Source organism: Neofelis nebulosa, chromosome 10 (assembly GCF_028018385.1).
Source record: "Neofelis nebulosa isolate mNeoNeb1 chromosome 10, mNeoNeb1.pri, whole genome shotgun sequence".
Lineage (NCBI taxonomy): Eukaryota > Metazoa > Chordata > Mammalia > Carnivora > Felidae > Neofelis > Neofelis nebulosa.
This window is the reverse complement of record NC_080791.1, coordinates 43,771,571-43,792,088: the sequence shown is the minus strand read 5'-3', so window position 1 is coordinate 43,792,088 and position 20,518 is coordinate 43,771,571. Positions and strand designations below refer to the sequence as shown.

General features: G+C 36.1%; 1 protein-coding gene across 2 annotated transcripts in view; it reads left to right on the top strand.

The window, feature by feature from the left end:
- The window catches only part of TYR (tyrosinase), a 106,180-nt gene extending 86,046 nt beyond the window's left edge, over positions 1-20,134 (top strand). Inside the window, exons 4-6 of one of the 2 annotated variants that reach the window (XM_058687527.1) lie at positions 10,758-10,939; positions 18,468-18,538; positions 19,495-19,692. In XM_058687527.1, coding sequence (XP_058543510.1) covers positions 10,758-10,939; positions 18,468-18,538; positions 19,495-19,581 — 340 coding nt within the window. In that variant the 3' untranslated portion in view covers positions 19,582-19,692. Of the gene's footprint in view, positions 1-10,757; positions 10,940-18,467; positions 18,539-19,494 lie in introns of both variants that reach the window. The other variant, XM_058687526.1, reaches the window with a different exon arrangement.
- The last annotated feature ends 384 nt before the right edge of the window (positions 20,135-20,518 follow it).

Here is a 20,518-nt window from a genome sequence, read left to right as displayed (position 1 = left end):
CGTTCTGCCACCTGCCACCTACTAGCTGTGTAACCATGGGCATGAGTCTTATCCTCTTTATGCTTTAGTTTTCCCATCTGTGAATAGGGATAATTGAGGAACTGAACATTCTTCATAGGATTGTTTTGTGAATTAGATGAGTTCCTATATGAGGAGTACCTCAAGCAGTACCTGGCATACAGTAAGTGTTGCATAAGCTAATTCTCATGACTGTTACTATTACTAATCCTCTCTAGCAGTATTGTTGGAGAAATAATATAATGTTTATTAAAATCCCCAGCAGCATGCCAGATATGTTAACACTTAATAAATGGGAATGATTACTGAATTGATTGGGTTTTTCCCCATTATTTTACAAGCCTCCAAAGTATCACTATAATAAAGAATAGTAGGAAGTAATGGAAAAGTTGGTGTGAAATGAAGAGAGATTTTGTAAGGAACAGGGGCAACACAGATCTCTTAAGAAAAGTCATAGCTGTCTGCATAAATAGAAGTTGTCTTACGCACTGTTGGTCCACCAATACATTATGATCTCCAGTAGATGGAAATCATATATGTTGATTTATTGTTATTTAGTATAATATATACTAATACACATATCCACTATAATATTTCTGAAATTCAAATTCAATCATGGTCACTCCTTACCTAAAGTGCTTAGGTAGCAAGTTAACTCTCAGGATCAATCCAAACTACTTCCATCTCCCCCTGTGCCCTGGGTAGGCCTTTTCACAACCTGACCCTTCTCACCTTTCTGGTCTCACTCCTTATTAATCCTGCACCACTCTACATTCTACTCCCACACACCAAAAAGCCATTTTCAGTTTTCAATTACATCAGTGCCCAGGCTCCCTGTAGGTCTCTGCTTTGAATGCAAAGCCTCCAGGGTAATCTATTCATCCAGTTTACATACCATCCCTGCTGTGAAGCTTTCCTGGACTCCCAACAGTTCCTTGCTCCTGTTGCAAGCCTATAGGTTTTATACACATGCCTCCAACAGCATCATTGCTGTTGAAATTTTACATATCTCTTTATTGCAACACGGAGTAAGATCCACGAGGAGAGGGATCATTCTGATAGACCATCCTTGGAGCTTGACAAGTAGTGGGTATAAGATATGAATATTAATACAATATGAACATTAATACAATAATTATAATTAATACAATATTTAGTGAATAAATAAATAGGCAATTTAGTGAAGAGGCAAGAGATGCTGTAATGCCACCAATTCCCTGGGAAGAGCACTGAGAATCTGGAAGTCAATCAGTAATATCCATTGAAAGCCAAATGAAAAGCCTGCCCCATTGTGTGGGAGGGCTGGCCCTTCCGAATACTTCTTAGGGACCACTCTGAACAGCCATGGCCTGTGAGTGCAGCCTGACTCATTCAACCTGGGTGTAACTTCTGCCTAGTGCAGTGGCTCTCAGTCCCAGATGCACATTACAGTCACACGGGGAGCATGGCAACTTGCTTTCAATCCTCTCTCAAAACTGATCATAGCAGGGGGCTTGTCACCTAATGACACCCTTAAATATTTATGGGAAAAAGAAAAAAACAACCTCTGAAACAGCCTTTCTTAGACTTCTAGCTTTTTGGTTCTTTTTGGTTCGTTATCACCAATATTTTGGTTCTTACACTAAAATCCCTTCAAATTTCATCATTCGCTTAAGTGATTTTAATCTGTTTTTCACTCCCTTACACATGCCCCAAGGATTTGTCTGCCCTTTTCTCAACTAAGCTAAGAAGTTGTGGGGCATGTATTTAAAATTGCAGTTAGCCCCAGTTGAATTTCTTAGCTGTGGAACAGGCTTTTCACTTGCAGCTACGCATCCCTGACAATCTATGCTCTTAAAGTGTCCACTTCTTTTAAAAGTGTGATTTTTCAGTAAAACTTTCTAAATACTCCTTCAATGAGTTCTATTGTTAGGCAGGTGCATGAAGAAAAGAATCTCTGGGATACTGTTCTTTCAAACCCAGAGACAGGATCCAAGATTTTAACAGGGGCCTCAGTGTAAGCAAGTCACGTGACTATTACCTGGTTACTTCCTTTGGGCCCCCAAAGTCAGCCACTGATTCATTTAATTATGCATTAATTAAACATGGTTATGTCAATTCCTTGCTTAAAATCCCCCAATGGCTTCTCATTCAGACTTTCTGCCTTTCTTAATATGTAGAAAGGCCCTATATGTAGTTTTGGTTTAGCTACATGTACCCACACACATCCTTTCTTCCAGACCTTTTCAACTGCTTGCAGGGCCCCAAAAGCATACCCCCATTTCTTCATGCTTGTGCTTTATTCTTTCCTAAAGTGCCCTTTCCCATTTATTACTTTGCCCAAACTTGTGCTATTCATTTTCAAAAGTTAGGTGCGAGTGATGGTTAATTTTATGTGTCAACTTAGTTAGGCCATGGTACCCAGCCATTTGGTCAAACATTCTGGACGTTTCTTTGAAGGTATTTTTAAAGATGATATTAATATTTACCCTGGTAGACTTTGAATAAAGCAGATTACCCTCCATAATGTGGGTAGGCCTCATTCAAACCAGTTGAAGGCCTTCATAGGGAAAAAGTGACCTCCTCGATCAAGAATAAATTGTGCTAGCAGACTGACTTTGGACTTTAACTGTGTCTCTTGCCTCAGTCTCTGGCCTGTCTGCCTACCCTGCAGATTTTGGATTTGCCAAGTTTCTACAATCATATGAGATTCTCTCTCTCTCTCTCTCTCTCTCTCTCTCTGTTACTGTATCTGCCTCTATTTTTCTCTGTGTCTCTCTTTTTGTCTGTCTCTTTCTCTCTGTGTTTGTCTGTGTACACACACACACACACACACACCCTGTTGGTTCTCTTTTTCTGGGGAACTCTAATACATCCCCCATCCTCTTCCAAATCAGATGCTATCTCCTCTTTCTTTGTTCTCCCAAGACGTTAATGGCCCTGTTTCTCCCATGTCACTCCAACCATACTGTGCTGAGTGATTGATTAGAGTGCAACTCTTTTGAAGATGAGACTCCCCATTTGACTTTATATTCCCAGCACCTAACACAATGGTTATTACATGCTAGATACTGTGTTAACTGATGTTGATCAGTGAATAGCACCACCTACAGAAACATCCAACTCAAAACGATTAGCATCTCTTAGATTCTTCCTTTTCTCAGCTCTAACCTCTAACCACTAAATAAGTGATTCTTCACATATTTAATTCACATTCCTTTTGAGATTTTGATTTTAAAAAATCGGATTCTCTCCCAAGAAAACTATACAATTCCCACTAAATTTCACATATTTTTGGACTACACATACCCAGCCCGCTTGTTAGATAGGCACTATGATGGACATTTAGTGTACAATGATCAACAAGACAACATCATAGCTTTCAGTGAGTTTCTCCTTATATTGCTAGAGAGTGACACATAATCAAATAATTACAACTTGATAAATGTAATAATCAAAGGAGAGAAACGTTAAGTCTGATTGCTGTTTTAAGAGAAGTAGCATTTGACCTAAGTCTTGCAGGAGCAAATGATGTAGTAGACAATAAATTTTAAGGAAACTTAAGTTCTTAGGAAATCCTTGGAAGGAAAATTCAGAAACAGAGTAATTACAGTTTTAATATTAATAACAGCAATACTTCTTCTATACATCACTTGAAGTTGTTTTGCATATTTCAACATACTTAATATTTATAAGAATCGCTTTAGGTGAGTACTATTACCTACCTATTGGTTTGCCAGGGCTCCCATAACATAGTACCACAGACTGGGTGTATTTGTTCCCCCCACCAGACTAGAGTTTTGACTGGCTTGCTTGAGGCATCTCAAGCAATGGTTCTCACAGACAGTGTGATGATCACTGCATCTGTCCTGGCCTTCCAGAAAGATGACACTTGAGAAAAATAACCCCAGATTCTTTGATCTTTCCATTGTCTCATACTCCCATAACTTCACTTATTAACACAAGCTGATGGCCTCTCAATTTATATTTCCAGAGTAAATCTTACTCTGAAATCCAGACCCAAATATCCAGCTGTCCACCTGACATCTCCTTTAGAACGTTTCAAAAATATCTTCAAGCACAGTACATCAAAAATCATAATACTAATATTTCTTCCTCATGCCACACTTTCTCTCCAGTTGACTACATCCTTGGGAATAAAAAATATTTTGTCCTGGGGTACCTGATTGGCTCAATCAGGTAAGCATCTGATTCTTGATTTCAGCTCAGGTCATGATCTCACAGTTCATGAGATCAAGCCTTCATCCAGCTCTGCGCTGACAGTATGGAGACTGCTTGGGATTCTCCCTCTCCTTGTCTCTTTGCCCCTCCCTCTTTCTCTCTCTCTCAAAAATAAATAAACATTAAACAATTTTTTACTTTTTTTTAATGTTTATTTATTTTTGAGAGAGACAGAGAGACAGAGAGAAGGAGACACAGAATCCAAAGCAGACTCCAGGCTCTGAGCTGTCAGCACAGAGCCCAATGCAGGGATCAAACCCACAAAAGGCAAGATCATGACTTGAGCCCAAGTCAGACACTTAACCGACTGAGCCACCCCAATGCCCCACATTAAACAATTTTTTAAAAACATTTTCTCCTGTGGAATAAGCCAGAAAACTTGGAGTCTTCTATGACACCTCATCACTCAGTATACCTACTTGGATAGTCACACACCATCTTTTTGCCTACACATCATTTTCTCTGCGATTTCATTCCTTGTTCCCCACACATCAATTCGTACTATCTTTTAGCTCCTTGTCCAGAATGCAATCTGTACAATCTTTAAAAAAAAAAAAAAGGGCGGGGGGCGCCTGGGTGGCTCAGTCGGTTAAGGGACCAACTTTGGTTCAGGTCATGATCTCATGGTTCATGCGTTCAAGCCCTGCATCAGGCTCTGTGCTAATAGCTAATAGCCTGGAGCCTGCTTCAGATTCTGTGCCTCCCTCTCTCTCTCTGAGCCTCCCCCACTCACATTCTGTCTGTCTCTTGTCTCTCAAAAATGAATAAAAATTTTTTTAAAAAATTTTAAATGACAATCTGTTCATATTATACCTACCCCTGCCCCCACACACATACAAACAGTGACTTCTTGCCACTCATAGGAAAAAATACAAATATTTCTCACATGCCTTCTACTGCTCTTCATGATTTGCTCCCCACTTACCTCTCTAACCTGATCGCAAACTATTTTCTCCCTCCTCTCCATATACGTATCAGCCAGTGCCTGGGACTTGCTATGTACTTTTCACTAAAAGTCCTTGGCAAATCCCCTTCTAGTCTTCAGAAACAGTCCACCATTTCTCTAAATATGCATTCTTCAGCTCTTGGTTAACAGACTATCAAAGGCTTTCCCAGAGACTAAAGACCAAATGAGGTCTCCTCATTAAATCTTGTTAACATGTGGCCTGCTTCATACTATTTTCCAGTCTGTAATTATAGATTTATTTTTTAAATTACTGGTTAATATCTATCTCCACCCCCAGACTCTAAATACCACAAGGATGGAGAACTTCACCCAAAGTAATTTGGGGAATTTTATACCCTGCACAGAGTCAGTTTGTTATAGATGCTCAAAATATACATATTCATCTCTCTCTAAAATAGATGAATAAATGAATGAAAAAGTCTTCTATTATACAGGTATATGTTGCTTTTTTGTTGCTGTGGTGGTGGTACTAAACTAAATCTGTTCCTAAATATCCATCTACATTAAGGTTTTCTTGTTAGTTGTATTTTTAAAAAATAAACTCTTGTTTTAAAATGGTTTTCTATTTACAAAAAATGTTACAAAGATAGAACAAAGTTCAACTATACTCCTCATCTATTGTCCCCTATTTTTAATATCTTACATTAGTATGGAATATTTGTCACAATTAGTGAAATAATATTGATCCATTATTAACCAAAGTCCATACTTTATTAAGATAACTTAATAGTTATTTAATATATATTTTTTTTGTTTCCGGATCCCACATAGGACACCACATTATATTTAATCATCATGTCTCTTAGGCTCCTCTTGTCTGTGACAGGTTTTCAAACTTCCTTTGTTTTGTTTTGTTTTATGTTCAGTATACTAGAGGTTTAGTGATAGATAAAATATACTTTCAGTTGCATTACATGCCTTGTAAACATATATTTCATGTTTATCTCAAGAATATTTTGCAGGTATATTAGATGACTATTATATAAACTGACTTAAGGAATTATATGCCACCTGCATTATGTATTCAGTGTATCTATTTTAATTATTCAAAGTTTTTCTGCATGGTAGACTTCTGTATTTCCCCATGATATAAATTATGTATTCATGTATTCATACATGATATAAATTATGTATTCATTAATTTATATCATCATAGAGTCATCTACATTTATTTTATACCTTGGGTTATAACCTAATACTACTTTATTTATTTTGTGGCTGAAATTTTTCCAGTTTTGGCCATTGGGAGTGATATCAGTGGGTTCCTCTGGTTCCTTTTATTGAAGAATATTTCTTCTGCTCTATTCACTTTTTATTTTCCTTCTGTTATTCCAATTGCATGTATGTTACCTCTTTGAAATGATCACACAGCTGTTGATTTTTCCCCATTCTTTTTTTTCACTTTGCATTCTAGTTTGGGAAGTTTCTATCTTCAAGCTCACTGATTTCTTTCTTTAGCCATGTCAACTCCATTGATGAGCACATTAAAAGGCATTCTTCCTTTCTGTTACACTGTTTTTTTATTTCTAGCATTTCCTGTGAATCTTCCTTAGAGTCTTTCCACCTCTCTGCTTCACCATCCATCTGTTCTTGCACGTCCGTTACTTGTCTTGTTACAGCCCTTAATATATTATTCATAACTATTTAAATTCCCTATGTGATAATTCCAATACCTATCTCATATCTCAGTTAGGGTTTACTTTGCTTTGATTGCTTTGTCTCTTTAGGTTGTTATTTTCTTGCCTTTTGGCATGCTGTAATTTTTTATTGAAAGTCAGATATATTTTATTGAGTGATAGGAACTGAGGTAGACAGGCCTTTAATGTAAGGATTTATGTTAATCTGGCAAGGAGTTGGGCTGTGTTTAACTGTAGCTGTAGGTGCTGGAGGCTTTAAATTTCCATAGGTCTTCGTTCTTGTCCTCACTCTTGAGTTTGGGCTTTCCTGTATACTATTCCTCAGATACTGTCTGCCTTGTAGCTCTTTAAGCTGTAATCTCTGTCATGATACTGGAGCTCTGTTGATTCATGGTAAAGTATTAAGGTGGGAGCATAGGTTGTGTTCTAAAATATTGTGATTAAAATCAATCTTTTACTTGGCCAGTGTCTTGGAGCTGTGACCTTCATGAGTGTTTCTCCAATGGTATAGCTTTTCTTTCCCTGTTTCCTGTTTCTTTGGTTACAGCATTCCCAATTTATTCCTTGAAACCCTGGCCAATGTAGCCTATGTTTTATTTCCCCTTAAATGAGACAGAAAAGCTGGAATCCCCTTCCTCTAGCTGGGATAGGCCTTTGGTCATCATTTCTTCTGAATTAAACAGGTTTGTTATGGAGAAGGCTGAGGGCTTATTTCATAATGGTACTTCTCTGCAGTCATCTATGGAGCTTTGGGGTGACAGTTTGTCCAGTGACTTCATTCTCTCATGGCCCAAGAAAATTTGTGGATTTTCCACTTGTCTAGCTTTTTCTTGCTAGACAAGAGGATGGGAGTGTCCAGGGTTTTTACATGTCAGACTTGAAATCAGAAATCTCATGTTACTTTTATACATAAAACATATCCTTTCTTGTTTGTATCCATGATCATCTGTACCTTTTCCTAATTCTAGAAAACTGTCTAGATATAGTTGATATAAATCTTTGGTAGGAAGATAAGGTCTTCTGAAAATGGCAGTGTGATTATCTAACCTAAGCATCAGAATTCCAATGTGAGTCATTTTAGACATGGTTTGATGAAATTAACTGAAGATGAGTACCACCGATGAAGAATCTAATCGAGATTAATACCTTCATTTTAAAAGGTTGATAAGGTGGGTGAGCACATTAATGGTTTTATCCATTAAATCTTTTGGTGCTAAGAATTGATGTCCTTGTCCTACCTAGTGAAGAATTTTTATTTCTCGGCAGGAAAAAAAAAGATTATTTATAAGCTGAACTACAGTAGTAATTTTTCTCAATTAACGAAAGGCACAATTTTTGCCTCAAGCCCTTATCTGGTAGCTCATTGGATATTGGGCTCTTTTGCAATCAAAGTTTAATAGGGATGGGGGAGAGATTAACTGGATCAAAAAGCCTCCTTCTCATTAAAAAAAAAAATAGATTTTCCAGTTGAAAAGCAGGTAAACATTGTGTAAGCGTGTTTAAATATTGTTTAAACATTAAATATTGCTTAATACAAATAAAATACCTTTTAAAATGTTATAATACAATTCTCTTTTTTTGTTAAAATATATATGTACATATATGCACATTTTATAAACTAGATACAACAAATATGAAGCAATTATATGAATTTTTTCTCCTCTCATTTTTGCCCATTTATGTTTTCTGAATTGTAAATAATGAATAAGTAATGCTTTCATGCAAGGAAAAAACTGCAGAATTTAAAACAAAAAAAAAGCTGATTCATAAAACTTTAGGTCTTGAATAGAATTTGGGCCTTATTCGTTAAGCCAATACCAAATTTCTTTAGTTGAGAAGGCACACACAGAAAAGCCAGTCTTCCCATATCTTCTCCTTTTTCATTCCTGCTGGTCAGAATCATAAACTTTCTTAAAAAGACACAGCTCAAATGTACATGGCTTTGGCATTTCTGTTATAGTATGTCTCAGGTCTCTCGCTAATTGTAAAGTTCTTCCAGTATAAAGTTAATAATGAGGAGGAGGGAGAAGAGGAAGAAGGGGATGAGGATGATGATGGTTTCCACTTACCATTTGTTAAGCAATTCAATGTACATCTTACTTATGTTATACTAATTAATCCATAAATATTATTCCCATTTCACAGATGAAGAAAAGGAAAATCAAACAAATTAAGAAACTTTTACAAATTTCCCTTGTCATAACCCATGGGACTCAGTTTTTTATGTAGGCTCTTGCTGCTCCAAACTTTGACTCATAATAAATACTGAAAAAACTTATTTAGTAGTTGAGCTATTTAGAGATCATTTGGTATTTGTGGACCAGATTTTCAGTATTTATCAGTAACCTGCTGATCCCTTGGTTAATTCACAATTAAAAGCCAACTTTAACCACAACTAGCATTTGAAGTCCAGATACTCTAAACAAATAGAACTATTTTCCAGTGTGGAAAAAATGAACTGCCATTCTGCATCATTGTTTTCTTCTTTATTTCCATGTTTTTTTCAATTTTTTTTTGTTTGAAGCATTATCGCTTTCCTTTTTAGACACCATCGCCAGGACAATGCACTAACTTTTTATCTCCTGGCACAAGTTTTATAGCTAAGTAACAATAGCTTAGTTATTTAGTACTTCCATAAATATTATCCCATTGGATAATCCCTTTGGAAATAGGGCAAATATTACTGCTTTCATTTAAGGACGAAGAGGCTAGATCTCCAAGAACTTTAGTGATTTGCTTAGAGATATACAGCTTTTAAAACACAGAGCTAGGCCTTAAGGGGAGTTCTATGACTTTAGGTCTTGTGTCCTTCCCTCTATTATATAGCTTGATAATACAAAGCCATTCTCTTTGTCACACTTTTAATGATACACTATAAATTCTTCCATAGGTTAAGTTTCTACTTTGTTCTTAATCTTTTTAATCTCTTAATTGTTTATCTTTTGTTCTGTCATAATTTTTAATTGCACACAAGAGACTAACTCTGGTTGATTTAAACAGAAAAAGAATTTGCTAAGAAGATATTGGATAGCCCAGGAAATCATGGAGAAGCAGGTTCAGAAATGAGTGGGAACAAGGGAAGAGGGGAGTAGCAGCCAAGAGATCTGCTAAAACCATGCTATAGAACACAGGATATTCCTTTCCTGGTACTTCTGGTCTTATAATCCCTAAAAATTAGATGTTGTTATCACAATTGTCTTCCCACTACCAGAATAATTTGTCATTGTCCTTGCTAGTGACAAGATAGTATGTCACTATCTTCTGTTTCAAAGTCTTGGATGAATGTATGATTGAGTATGAATCATATGGTCATACTCTAGCTTAAGGGGAAGATGGAAAGCCAAGTCCAGGTATTTTTAGTCTTCATTATGGGAGGTAAGCTCTTTCTCACCCCAAGTCTCATTGAGCATATACTTCGCCAAACAGAACAAGATGGTTGAAATAATTGAAAGTCCCCTGCCATGACCAAAAAACAAAAAGCAAAAAACAAACAAACAAAAAAACAAATTTTAGTACTGATTCCAACTTAGTTTTATGTGTTCTTTCTTTAGGCTAACTTTCTTTGAAACAAGAAACATATTTAATTTACAACTCTGATTCAGTTGCCATTCAACCAATAATTACCCTTGTTCTGCAGCATTCTGAAAGGTCTAAACTTGTCATGTAAAGTTCACTTACCTAAGAAATTCCCTTTCCATAGTTACCCTCTCATATTTCTTTCAAGTGAGTGAGCTTCATCAGGGGCTGACAGAATGAACTAGTGCTTTCCAAAATATTTTCAAAGCATAAAAAATATATTTGGCATCCTTCCATGTCTTGGAATTTTAAGATATGCCTGGTTATTTTACTTTAAGAATTATAAATATTTCTCTTATAAATATGTTTCTGAGTCTGAATAATCCTTTCCTCTACAGTATTTTTGAACAATGGCTCCGAAGGCACCATCCCCTTCAAGAAGTTTATCCAGAAGCCAATGCACCCATTGGACACAACCGGGAGTCCTACATGGTTCCTTTTATACCTCTATACAGAAATGGTGATTTCTTTATTTCATCCAGAGATCTGGGCTATGACTATAGCAACCTACAAGATTCAGGTAAAGTTTAATTTCTTTCATATGAAATGATGAATCTTGTGTGACCAATATCTTTTGAGAGACTATATAACCTTTTGTTTTTACAATGCTATCCCCAAAGCCTTTAAATTGGGAAAGCATACTACAAACCTTAATTTATCACTAATTTATTATTACATGAACTAAGTTGCAAGGATCTTTAAATTCACATCTATTCTGCTTAATATAGGGCATTTTGCATATGGCAGCCATGGAAAGAACATTACAATTAAAATCAGAAAGGAAAAAGAGGGTTTAAGACATGACTCTATCAGCTGACTGTAAGGTGACCTTGGAAATTTTTCTTCACGCTATGAATCTCAGTTTTTTAACCTGAAATATCAGGGTCAGAATACTTCAAAGAGATATTGTGCTAATTAAATGAATATGATGTATTAAAGAGTCCAGTGTGGTGTGACAAAAGATAAATGTCTTGTAGTTTTAGGGAAGCATGGGCAGCTCTGTTGGTTCAGTGTCTGACTCTTGATTTTGGCTCAGGTCATGATTTCATGGTCGTGGCATCAAGCCCTGTACTGATCTATGCTCAGCTCGGAGCCTGCTTGGGATATTCTCGCTCTCTCTCTCCCTCTCTCTCTCTCTCGCCCCCCGGCCCCTCTGCCCTTCCCCTGCTTGCACACACACTCTTTCTCTCCTTCCAAAATAATAAATAAGTAAATAAATAAATTTAAAAAATTACCAACAAAACTTGTGGATGTTTTAATTTTAAGCCTAATTAATAATAACAATAATAAGAAGAAGAACAACAATAAGAGAAAGAAGAAGAAGGAGGATGAGGAGGAAGAAGAGGAGGAGGAAAGTCAGGAGGAGGAAAAAGAAGAAGAATGATTAAAATGATAATTTCTATGACCATGATTAAGCTAATAATATAAAACTCTAAGATGATAATTATATTTGGGCTTTAAATAATCTTCCTGAGTAGAAATATCAATATCTTCCTAATAAATGTGGTACAGGTAACAATGTCTTCCCCCACCCAAGAACCCGCTACATGCAGATCTCGCACATGTGTTACTAATCAATCATACATTAGGGTTAGTATTTATCTCTAGTAATAGGCGATCCCACTGATACTGTGAGAGTTTAAATGACTTTCCCAATAACCTACACCAATATGTGGAGGAGGCAGATTTCAGTACTGTAAGGCCCTCTCTTCATTTCACTACACAATGCTTCTACTCTAACACAGGAGTATCAACATCCAAAAACAGTAGAAAAACAAAACAAAACAAAACAAAACAAAACAAAAAACAATAACATATGGCTTGTGAGTAAGAGGTATTCAATAAGCAGTGATGTTTCATTATATTCATTGATAATTCATAAAAATTATAATTCATAAAAACAAGTAAATTAAACATATTAATGACATTTACCAACTTCCTACCTCTTGTGCTAGATTCTAAGGACATAAAGGACTAACATAGTTCCAAACTTCAAGGAGCTCTAAATTCAATGTGGAAGTCAGGCAATTGTGCAAGAAAGCACAAAACATCAGTCTGTGTTAAGTGCAGCAAAAAAGTCATAAACAAAATCCAACAGAGGAGCACAGAGGAGAAAGCAATGACTTCTGAATAACTCAAGCTATTGAGTTGAATAACTCCCTGAATAACTCAAGGAGAAAGACAAGACCTTGAAGGATGAACAGGGCAGAGAATACTATAAATGAAGATAATAACAAGAAAAAAAGAGGTGGAGAATGTACAGTTTATTTACAGAATGCTAAATTCTCCTATTTGAGTAGTATAGGCAATGGAAAATTACCCTGAGGAAAGAAATGAAATCATTTAATAATAGCTAACACATACTGAGTATTTTTTATGTGCCAGAAACTCTTTTAGGTGTGCTGTGTGCATTATTTAAACTTCATAATTAGCCTATGAATTAGGTATTATTATTTCTTTTTTCCTATTCAGATGAGAAAACAGAAGCCTAAAGAATATAAATAACTTGTCCAAGGCCATCTAGCTAGTATGTGGCATAGAAGAACCACAATTTAGGGATACCAGGAGAACCTATATTTTATCAACATTTACCTGCCCTTTGGGGATCACTAGTTGAACAAATATGGCTTTGATTAACCTGTTTTGATTTATCTGAAAATCACAGGCAATGGAAGGAATACTAAAATGGCTGGCTTTGGAAATCAGTTATTTCAAAACCTTAAGATCACTGAGAATGGGAAATTTTGCGAAGAGCAGAGATGTGGTAAGGGGAGGGCTTTCTGCAAGTCAAAAAAAAAAAAAAGACAGTCTCAAGTAACATGTTTTCCCTTCCATCTATAAACACCCCACCATACATAAAGAAAGAACCGTATTTGTAATGGCTTTTCAAATATTCACCACTTAGCATTTTATGATTTCCATTTCCAAAACATGCCATATTCTTTCATGGGCTCATGCTTTTAGACATGCTGTTCTCTCTGGCTACATTTTGATCCTGTTTATCAATTTGTCAAACTCTCAGATATTAAATCATTTTATGCATATATGTAGTCATGTTTAATCATTCCTTTATTAGAGTTACATGATAATTTTTTATGTATGAATCTTTCCCCACTCCACCTTGACCTTGTACTCTACAAGATTAGAATTGATATCTCTCAAGCTTCTCTAGTTTAAATATCAAATGATATCTGGTTATTGGGGTGAAATCAATGAATCAATTTGAGTACAAGTGATATTGGTCATGAAAGATAATATCTCTTAACCAATATAAGTAAAGCTTGCTAGAAAAATGTCAGCCCTCTTAATACTCAGGTCATTTTTAGACATGTATTTTTAACATATTTCAAGCCTTTGATCACACTAGGTATTTTCTAGGTGGTGTTTTTGATTTATTTATTATTTCTACATACATTCAATAACTACTTTGAACAAAGCATGTTCTTACATACGATGGATACAGTGGTAAACAACATAGTCTCTATCTTTATGGAGTCTACATACTAATGGAAGACCTTAAACAATTACTTACCTAATGACTTATTTATTTGGAGATATACCTATGTCTAGGGGTCAATGAAGCGATATTTCAGAGGATATCGGCATGAAAGGGAGAAGTGATTAGTTGAAAAGAGGGGGTCTTGATTGCAGATGTTGGCCATAGTGCTAAAATAACAGAAGCCATTGATAAATTTTAAACAGATTGTCTTGAGTTTTTTAAAGATTACTGTTACTGCAGTATGTAGGGCATTTTGTAGCAGTTGCAAAGCACATTCAGGGAAGGTGGTGAAGATGCTATTACAAGAGTCCAAGAGGTAGGTAGGTTGGCAGAAAACATGAAAGAATTTGATATTATTTTGAATTTATAAAATGTACAGAACTTGGAAAATGATTCCAAGGTGATAATCATGGATTCATATGAATCATAGGAGGTGAGAAAGAAGGAGATGTTAGGGATGCCTTTAAGCTTTCTGGCCTGTGAATATGATGCATGGTAATACTGTCACTGAGACAGTATCAGTAAGAGCGAGGCCAGACATGGTGGGAATCTCATGTTTGCATTTGTTATACAGTGAAATGGGATGATAGGAGACATCAGGGTAAATATGTCTCTGGGGCAGTTGGTTGGCCTTGAAACTCAGAAGACATTCTGGGGGCACCTGGGTGGCTCAGTTGGTTAAGTGTCCTACTTCAACTCAGGTCATGATCTCATGGTTCATGGGTTCAGGCCCCGCGTCGCGCTCTGTGCTGGCAGCTGGCAGCCGGAGACTGCTTTGGATTCTGTGTGTCTCTCTCTCTTCCCCTCCCCTGCTCAATGCTCTCTGTCTCTCAAAGACGAATAAATGAAAGAAAGAAGAAAGAAAGAAAGAAGGAAAGAAAGAAAGAAAGAAAGAAAGAAAGAAAAGAAAAAGAGATAGTAATAGGATATAGGTTACAGACATCAGCAGGTAAATTATTATCTCTGCTAATCTGCACAATCTTATGTAGTAGTGATTTTTATTTTGTTTTGCAAGTAAATTGAGAACAGAAAGATAAAGTGGCAAATTCTAAGTCATCAAGCAACTAAGTGGCTAATACTGAATCCCAAACTAATTTTCTCCCTCATTATGCCACACTAGACAGGGTCCTCTTTAGTCCCTATATGTCTTGTATATTATGTTCCATCTCATTGTTCCTTCTCTGTAGTCCAAATGAGTACTTTTTACTGAAAAGCCAACAAAATCTATCAAAGGAGAGAAGGGAGAGGGGGCTCAAAAAGTCACATTAGGGGATTTAGCTATTTATTATTTATTTCTACTTAAATATTTAAAAAAAAATAAAGTTGATTTGAGATGTTGTATCTGTTTAGGGTACTTTTCATACAGCTATGGATATATACCATTAATTTTAGAAAAGTTTGGCTTTAAAATCAACAATAGCAACTGCCTGTTTTCTAGTTTATGAATTATTCTATTGCTTCTGTTGTACATTCAAGTTTAAAATTTATTCTTATTTATTGCTAAACTTTAGGCCTACTAAAAAAATTTTTAAAAACTGCTTCATGTAATTTAGTTCAAGAAGTTTATTATTCATCATTCAAGTACTCATGTTTGTAATTACTTAAGTGTTTTCTGTAAAAGGCAGCTGAGGTCTGGCATTTGTCAAACATTTTCTCTTATAACCGAATTTAGCGATGCTTTTAAAAATTGAGCAGCAGGTGATTTTGTTTGCATGCATAACTGATTAAAAGGCGAGAACAAAAAGCTTTGTCAATAAAAGGCTGTGTCCTTAATGCTGTTGGAAAATGCGATCCTGCTTTCTGTATGATACTACTCTATCGAGAGCTGCCTTATCCCAATATATCCCAAAAGACCTTAACATTTGATGTTAAAAATGAGAGGAGGAGACACAATGACGGTAACTAGAGTGTCCCATTCTGCCGCTGAGATTTGATAATGGGGCTTCTATCACTCACAAATGTGTTCAGTAGCCATGCTTGCCTATGTGTATACATCAGTGCATACTGTTCCTTTTTTCCTGGGATGGCTTGCCATCATGTGCCATCATGATGGCTTGCATCACATGCAGCACATGCATGATAGTCTTCTGGGAGGCCACCCTTGACTCCCCAGACAGATATGAGCTCTTTCCACCATGATTCCATTGTATCTTTTGGTTACTTCCATCATTACAACATCACTCTTGAAATAATTTATTTACTTGCTACTCTCCTCTTCCAGTTTTGGTTTCCTTCAGGCCAGGGATTCTACTTGTTTATCTTTTAACTTACAGTGCTAAGACCACCACTTGGCATGTAATGTGTCTCAATGAATATTTGCTGTATGAATGAATGAATGAATGAATGAATAGAAGAATGAAAGATAAAACAAGACATAATACTTGCCTCTCAAGAACTTATGATTAAGCCTGAAAATACATATAATACATATAAATAATTACAACACATAGACAATGGTGCCAAGTGTCACAAGTGAGCAAAGAAAGAAATAGTCTGAGAATCCAAAAGAGAGCTGACTTGAATCAGTAATCAAAGCAGTTTTGAGAGAGAAAGCTCTTATTAGAAGCTGGTTCAACTGAAATATTGTTGAAATTATTATGGAATAACAACAATCATTAACAGTTATAAATTTCTTTCTATGTGCTAGGCATTTTACCAAGGGCTAATTTAGGTAGCCAAAGATAGAACAATTATGATATAAAAAATAATTTAAAGGTGTACTCCTTGGGTTCCAAAGAAAGTAGCTGAGAAAGAAAGTCTGAATTTTAGTTTAAAGCCATTGAGAAATACAGAGTGTTTCAAAGAAGTCCATTGGTAGCAGTAAAAATTGAGACCACTTAGAGTGAACTGAAGTAGAGAAATTTTAAGAGAGGCTGAAGAGCAGCACAAAGAAATAGTACTTTAAAATTGTGACTTGAGCTGAGCCTGAAATAGAGGAAATCATATTTATTATGGAATCTCTATGTACCCTGCATTTTGCTAGACATTTTAAACATACTTTATATATTGAAGTGACTACTAGCAATATAAGCAGGCATTTGGAGTCCCATTTTCAAAATAATTTTAAATATATTGAAAACAGTAACTTTTTGATATTTCTTTTTAATTTTAGCTTTTTTGCTTTCATTGCTTAGATTTAAATGTCAAAGTTCTAAATATTTTATATAATGTATTTGGTAATGTTTATCCTTTGTAAGTTGTTGTCCCTTCCTGATGAAGAGAAACTCTAAATTGCAACACTGTTCAAATTAGGCTTAATGAGTTTTAGGAATTTTAGAGGTAACTTAGTGACAGCTGGCAAAAAGATGGTGTCAAGGACAGAAGGAGAAATGGACAGGGTTTTAATCCTATTAAATAAAAAAGAACATTCCTATTTTAACCATTCTGAACATTCTGAATCATTTTAAATTTTATTTCATGTTGCTACCCATGATTTCCAAGATATGTTATTAAATAAACATTCCTTTTCTCATTGGTTTGTGAATCTCATTTTTATTATACATGGAGTTTACATATACATAAAACCTTGGTTTGTGAGCATAATTCATTCTGGAAACATGCTTGTCATCCAAAGCACTTGTATATCAAAGTGCATTTCAAGAACCATTGGCTCAGTTGTGATCATATGACATTCAGCATCACATAGTCATATTGTAAGATATCACTCATTTATCAAGTGAAAATTTATTACAAATGTTTGCTCATCTTGCAGAACACTAGCAGAACAAGTTACTCATAATAGAAGGTTTTACTGTAGTTGCAATTCCAAAATTTCCTAAGGTTTCTACTCCATCTTTTATTGTAGTGGACATATAATTAACTTTTTTAAATAATCAGGACTTTCAAAAATGCAAATGGCATAAACTCCATAGGAATGAGATTGATTAAAAAATAAAGGTATTTTTTGGTTTAAAAAAATCCAAGGAGGGATGAACACTCAAACTCTGGGAAAGGCAGAAATGCAGCTGAGACTGAGGAAGAGCAGGAACCAGGGAACTAAAAGCCCTAAAGACTCTCTGTCTCTCTGTCCCTTTGTCCCTCTCACTGTCTCTCCCATTCTCTCTCATCTCTATTTCTTGGAGTGCGTTCATCCTGTCTTCTACAGGTTGAGAAGTCAGGCTGTCATCAGTTCCCAAGATACCTGGCAACTGCAGCACAGTAAATTCTGAGAAGTGATTCTGATTGGCCCATCTTGAGTCAGTGGTCTACCATGTACCAATCAACTATGACCAAGGAAAGAGTTTTCAAAGAATGTAATAGCTCCTGCATCAGCGAGGGTGGGAAGGTAGGGATTGAGAGCAGATGCAGGTTCAAAGACCTATGGCTTAAATAAGTTACTTTATTTATTGCTCAAATAGCATTTTTGGTGTGTTGTTGAACATCAGCTCCATAATTCCAGGGTCCGGAGCTTTTCTTTCTTGTTTCCACAAGACCTAGGGCTTAATCTGGACCACATGGTCCATGATGGCTCATCAACACACTATCTGCATTACCACTAAGCAAAAAGAAAAAAGGAAAAAGGAAAAGATACATTTTTTTTCCTTTTAAGGAAAATGCCCCAAAGTTACATATATTGTTTTCGCACAAGACTTGAGTCACATAGACATCATTTGCTTCAAGGTAAGCCCAAGATGCACTCTCTTCTTTGTATACAAAATGAATAGGAATATCTTAGAGTCTCTTATAAATAGTGATAGGTATTTTTAAATCAACCAAAAGGATACAATAAATTATTAACTACAAGGGAAAAATAACATAAGGAAATGTAACCATTCCACTGTGAATATTATTTATATACTAAAACTAACGAAGGGGTGCCTGGGTGGCTCAGTCGGGTAAGCATCCGACTTCAGCTCAGGTCATAATCTCACAGCTTGTGGGTTTAAGCCCCATATTGGGCTCTGTGCTGACAGCTCAGAGCCTGGAGCCTGCTTGGGTTTCCATGTCTTCCTCTCTCTCTCTCTCTGCCCCTCCCCAACTTGCGCTATCTCTCTCTCTCTTTCTCTGTCTCAAAAATAAACATTAAAAAAATTAAAACTAATGAAAATCCAAGATGTGGATTTCACCCCAAATCATGATGTTATTGTGCCAAAAAGACTTAGGGAAGAAAAGGGGAGTTGTAAGATAACAAGAATCATTACTTCTATATGAAGAACTCCAGATATAAACTTGATGAATTAAAAGATGGTAATATTTACCTATTATTTTGAAATATGGAAGCAAATATCAGAATAAAGAACTAGAAATTACAATAGTTGACTTGGTTGTAGGCACTGCATAAATTACAGATCAGTTGATTGATTGTTATCAATCAACTTTAAAACATTCCAGCAAGGTGGTATTATGTTCCTGCCTTCCTGATAAAGAAACGAAGGTTTAGGAGTATTAGGTGTGAATTTTCTGAGCTCTTATAGCCACTAAGTAGCAGAGCTGGCATTCAAACCCAAGTGTCTGACTCCACAGTACTCTGCAAGGATAATTAATGATAATGATGATGATGATGATGATGATGTTAATGATGATGCTGATGCTGATGATGACAACAGTAAAGACACTGGGATATCTTTCTATTTCAGAACGGGACATTTTTCAAGATTACATTAAGCCCTTCTTGGAACAAGCAAGTCGGATCTGGCCATGGCTCATTGGGGCTGCTGTGGTAGGCTCTGTTCTCACGGCTGTGCTGGGAAGGCTCACTAGCCTATTGTGTCGTCGTCGCAAAAGAAAGCAGCTCCGTGAAGAAAGACAGCCCCTCCTCATGGAAAAGGAGGATTACCACAGTTTGTTGTATCAGACTCATGTATAAAAAGCTTAGGCAATAGAGTAGGGCCAACAAGGCTGACCTCACTTTAACTCAAATGATGTTCAAGTCCCCAGGGGATGTTCCAAGAGCAGTCCCCGGTATTGGTTTGTGAAGACTTACCAGAATTGCCATCTAATACAAAAGGAACCCCTCCTCCAATTCAGGGAGAATACACATGTGCTTGCCTCACTGCCTTTTGATCATCCCTTTGACAGTTTTCCTCAAACCCATATTTCTAACAAAAGGATGCCATTTGGTAATGAGTAACTGCTACTTGTATCTGAATGAAAGTGCTCTCATAAAAATGTGGGAATAATTTTGATTTTTCCTCCTGATTGTTTAATGAAATGTTTCTTTTTTATTGTTTTCTTTCTTTGATTTTAATAAAATGGTAACAAATTGACATAAACTGACTCCTTTGAGCTTGGGAAGTACATTTTTGTTTTTCTCAGAAAGCATGTTTCCTTCATATTTTACATTCTTGCTCCAAAATGTATTAGGAACTTCAAATAAACAACAACCTTTAGCTCTTTCCTTCCATAGTTCTGAATATGTGTTCGATGATTCACTGAAAATAAAGGCCCCACCCCTACAACAAATATGGCTAAGTTCCTGTCCCAAGATGTACTCATTAACTATGCTGATCATGGTGATAACCCTATTAAAAGCTTCTTTTTATCTTCTAAGAAGAATTTTATTAGAGAATATTTAAAATGCTAGGAAACATTTGAAGTTTGAGAACCATTATGTGAATTGTCTGGCTGCAGTTCTAATAAAATAAGACTTCTCTTGGCTAT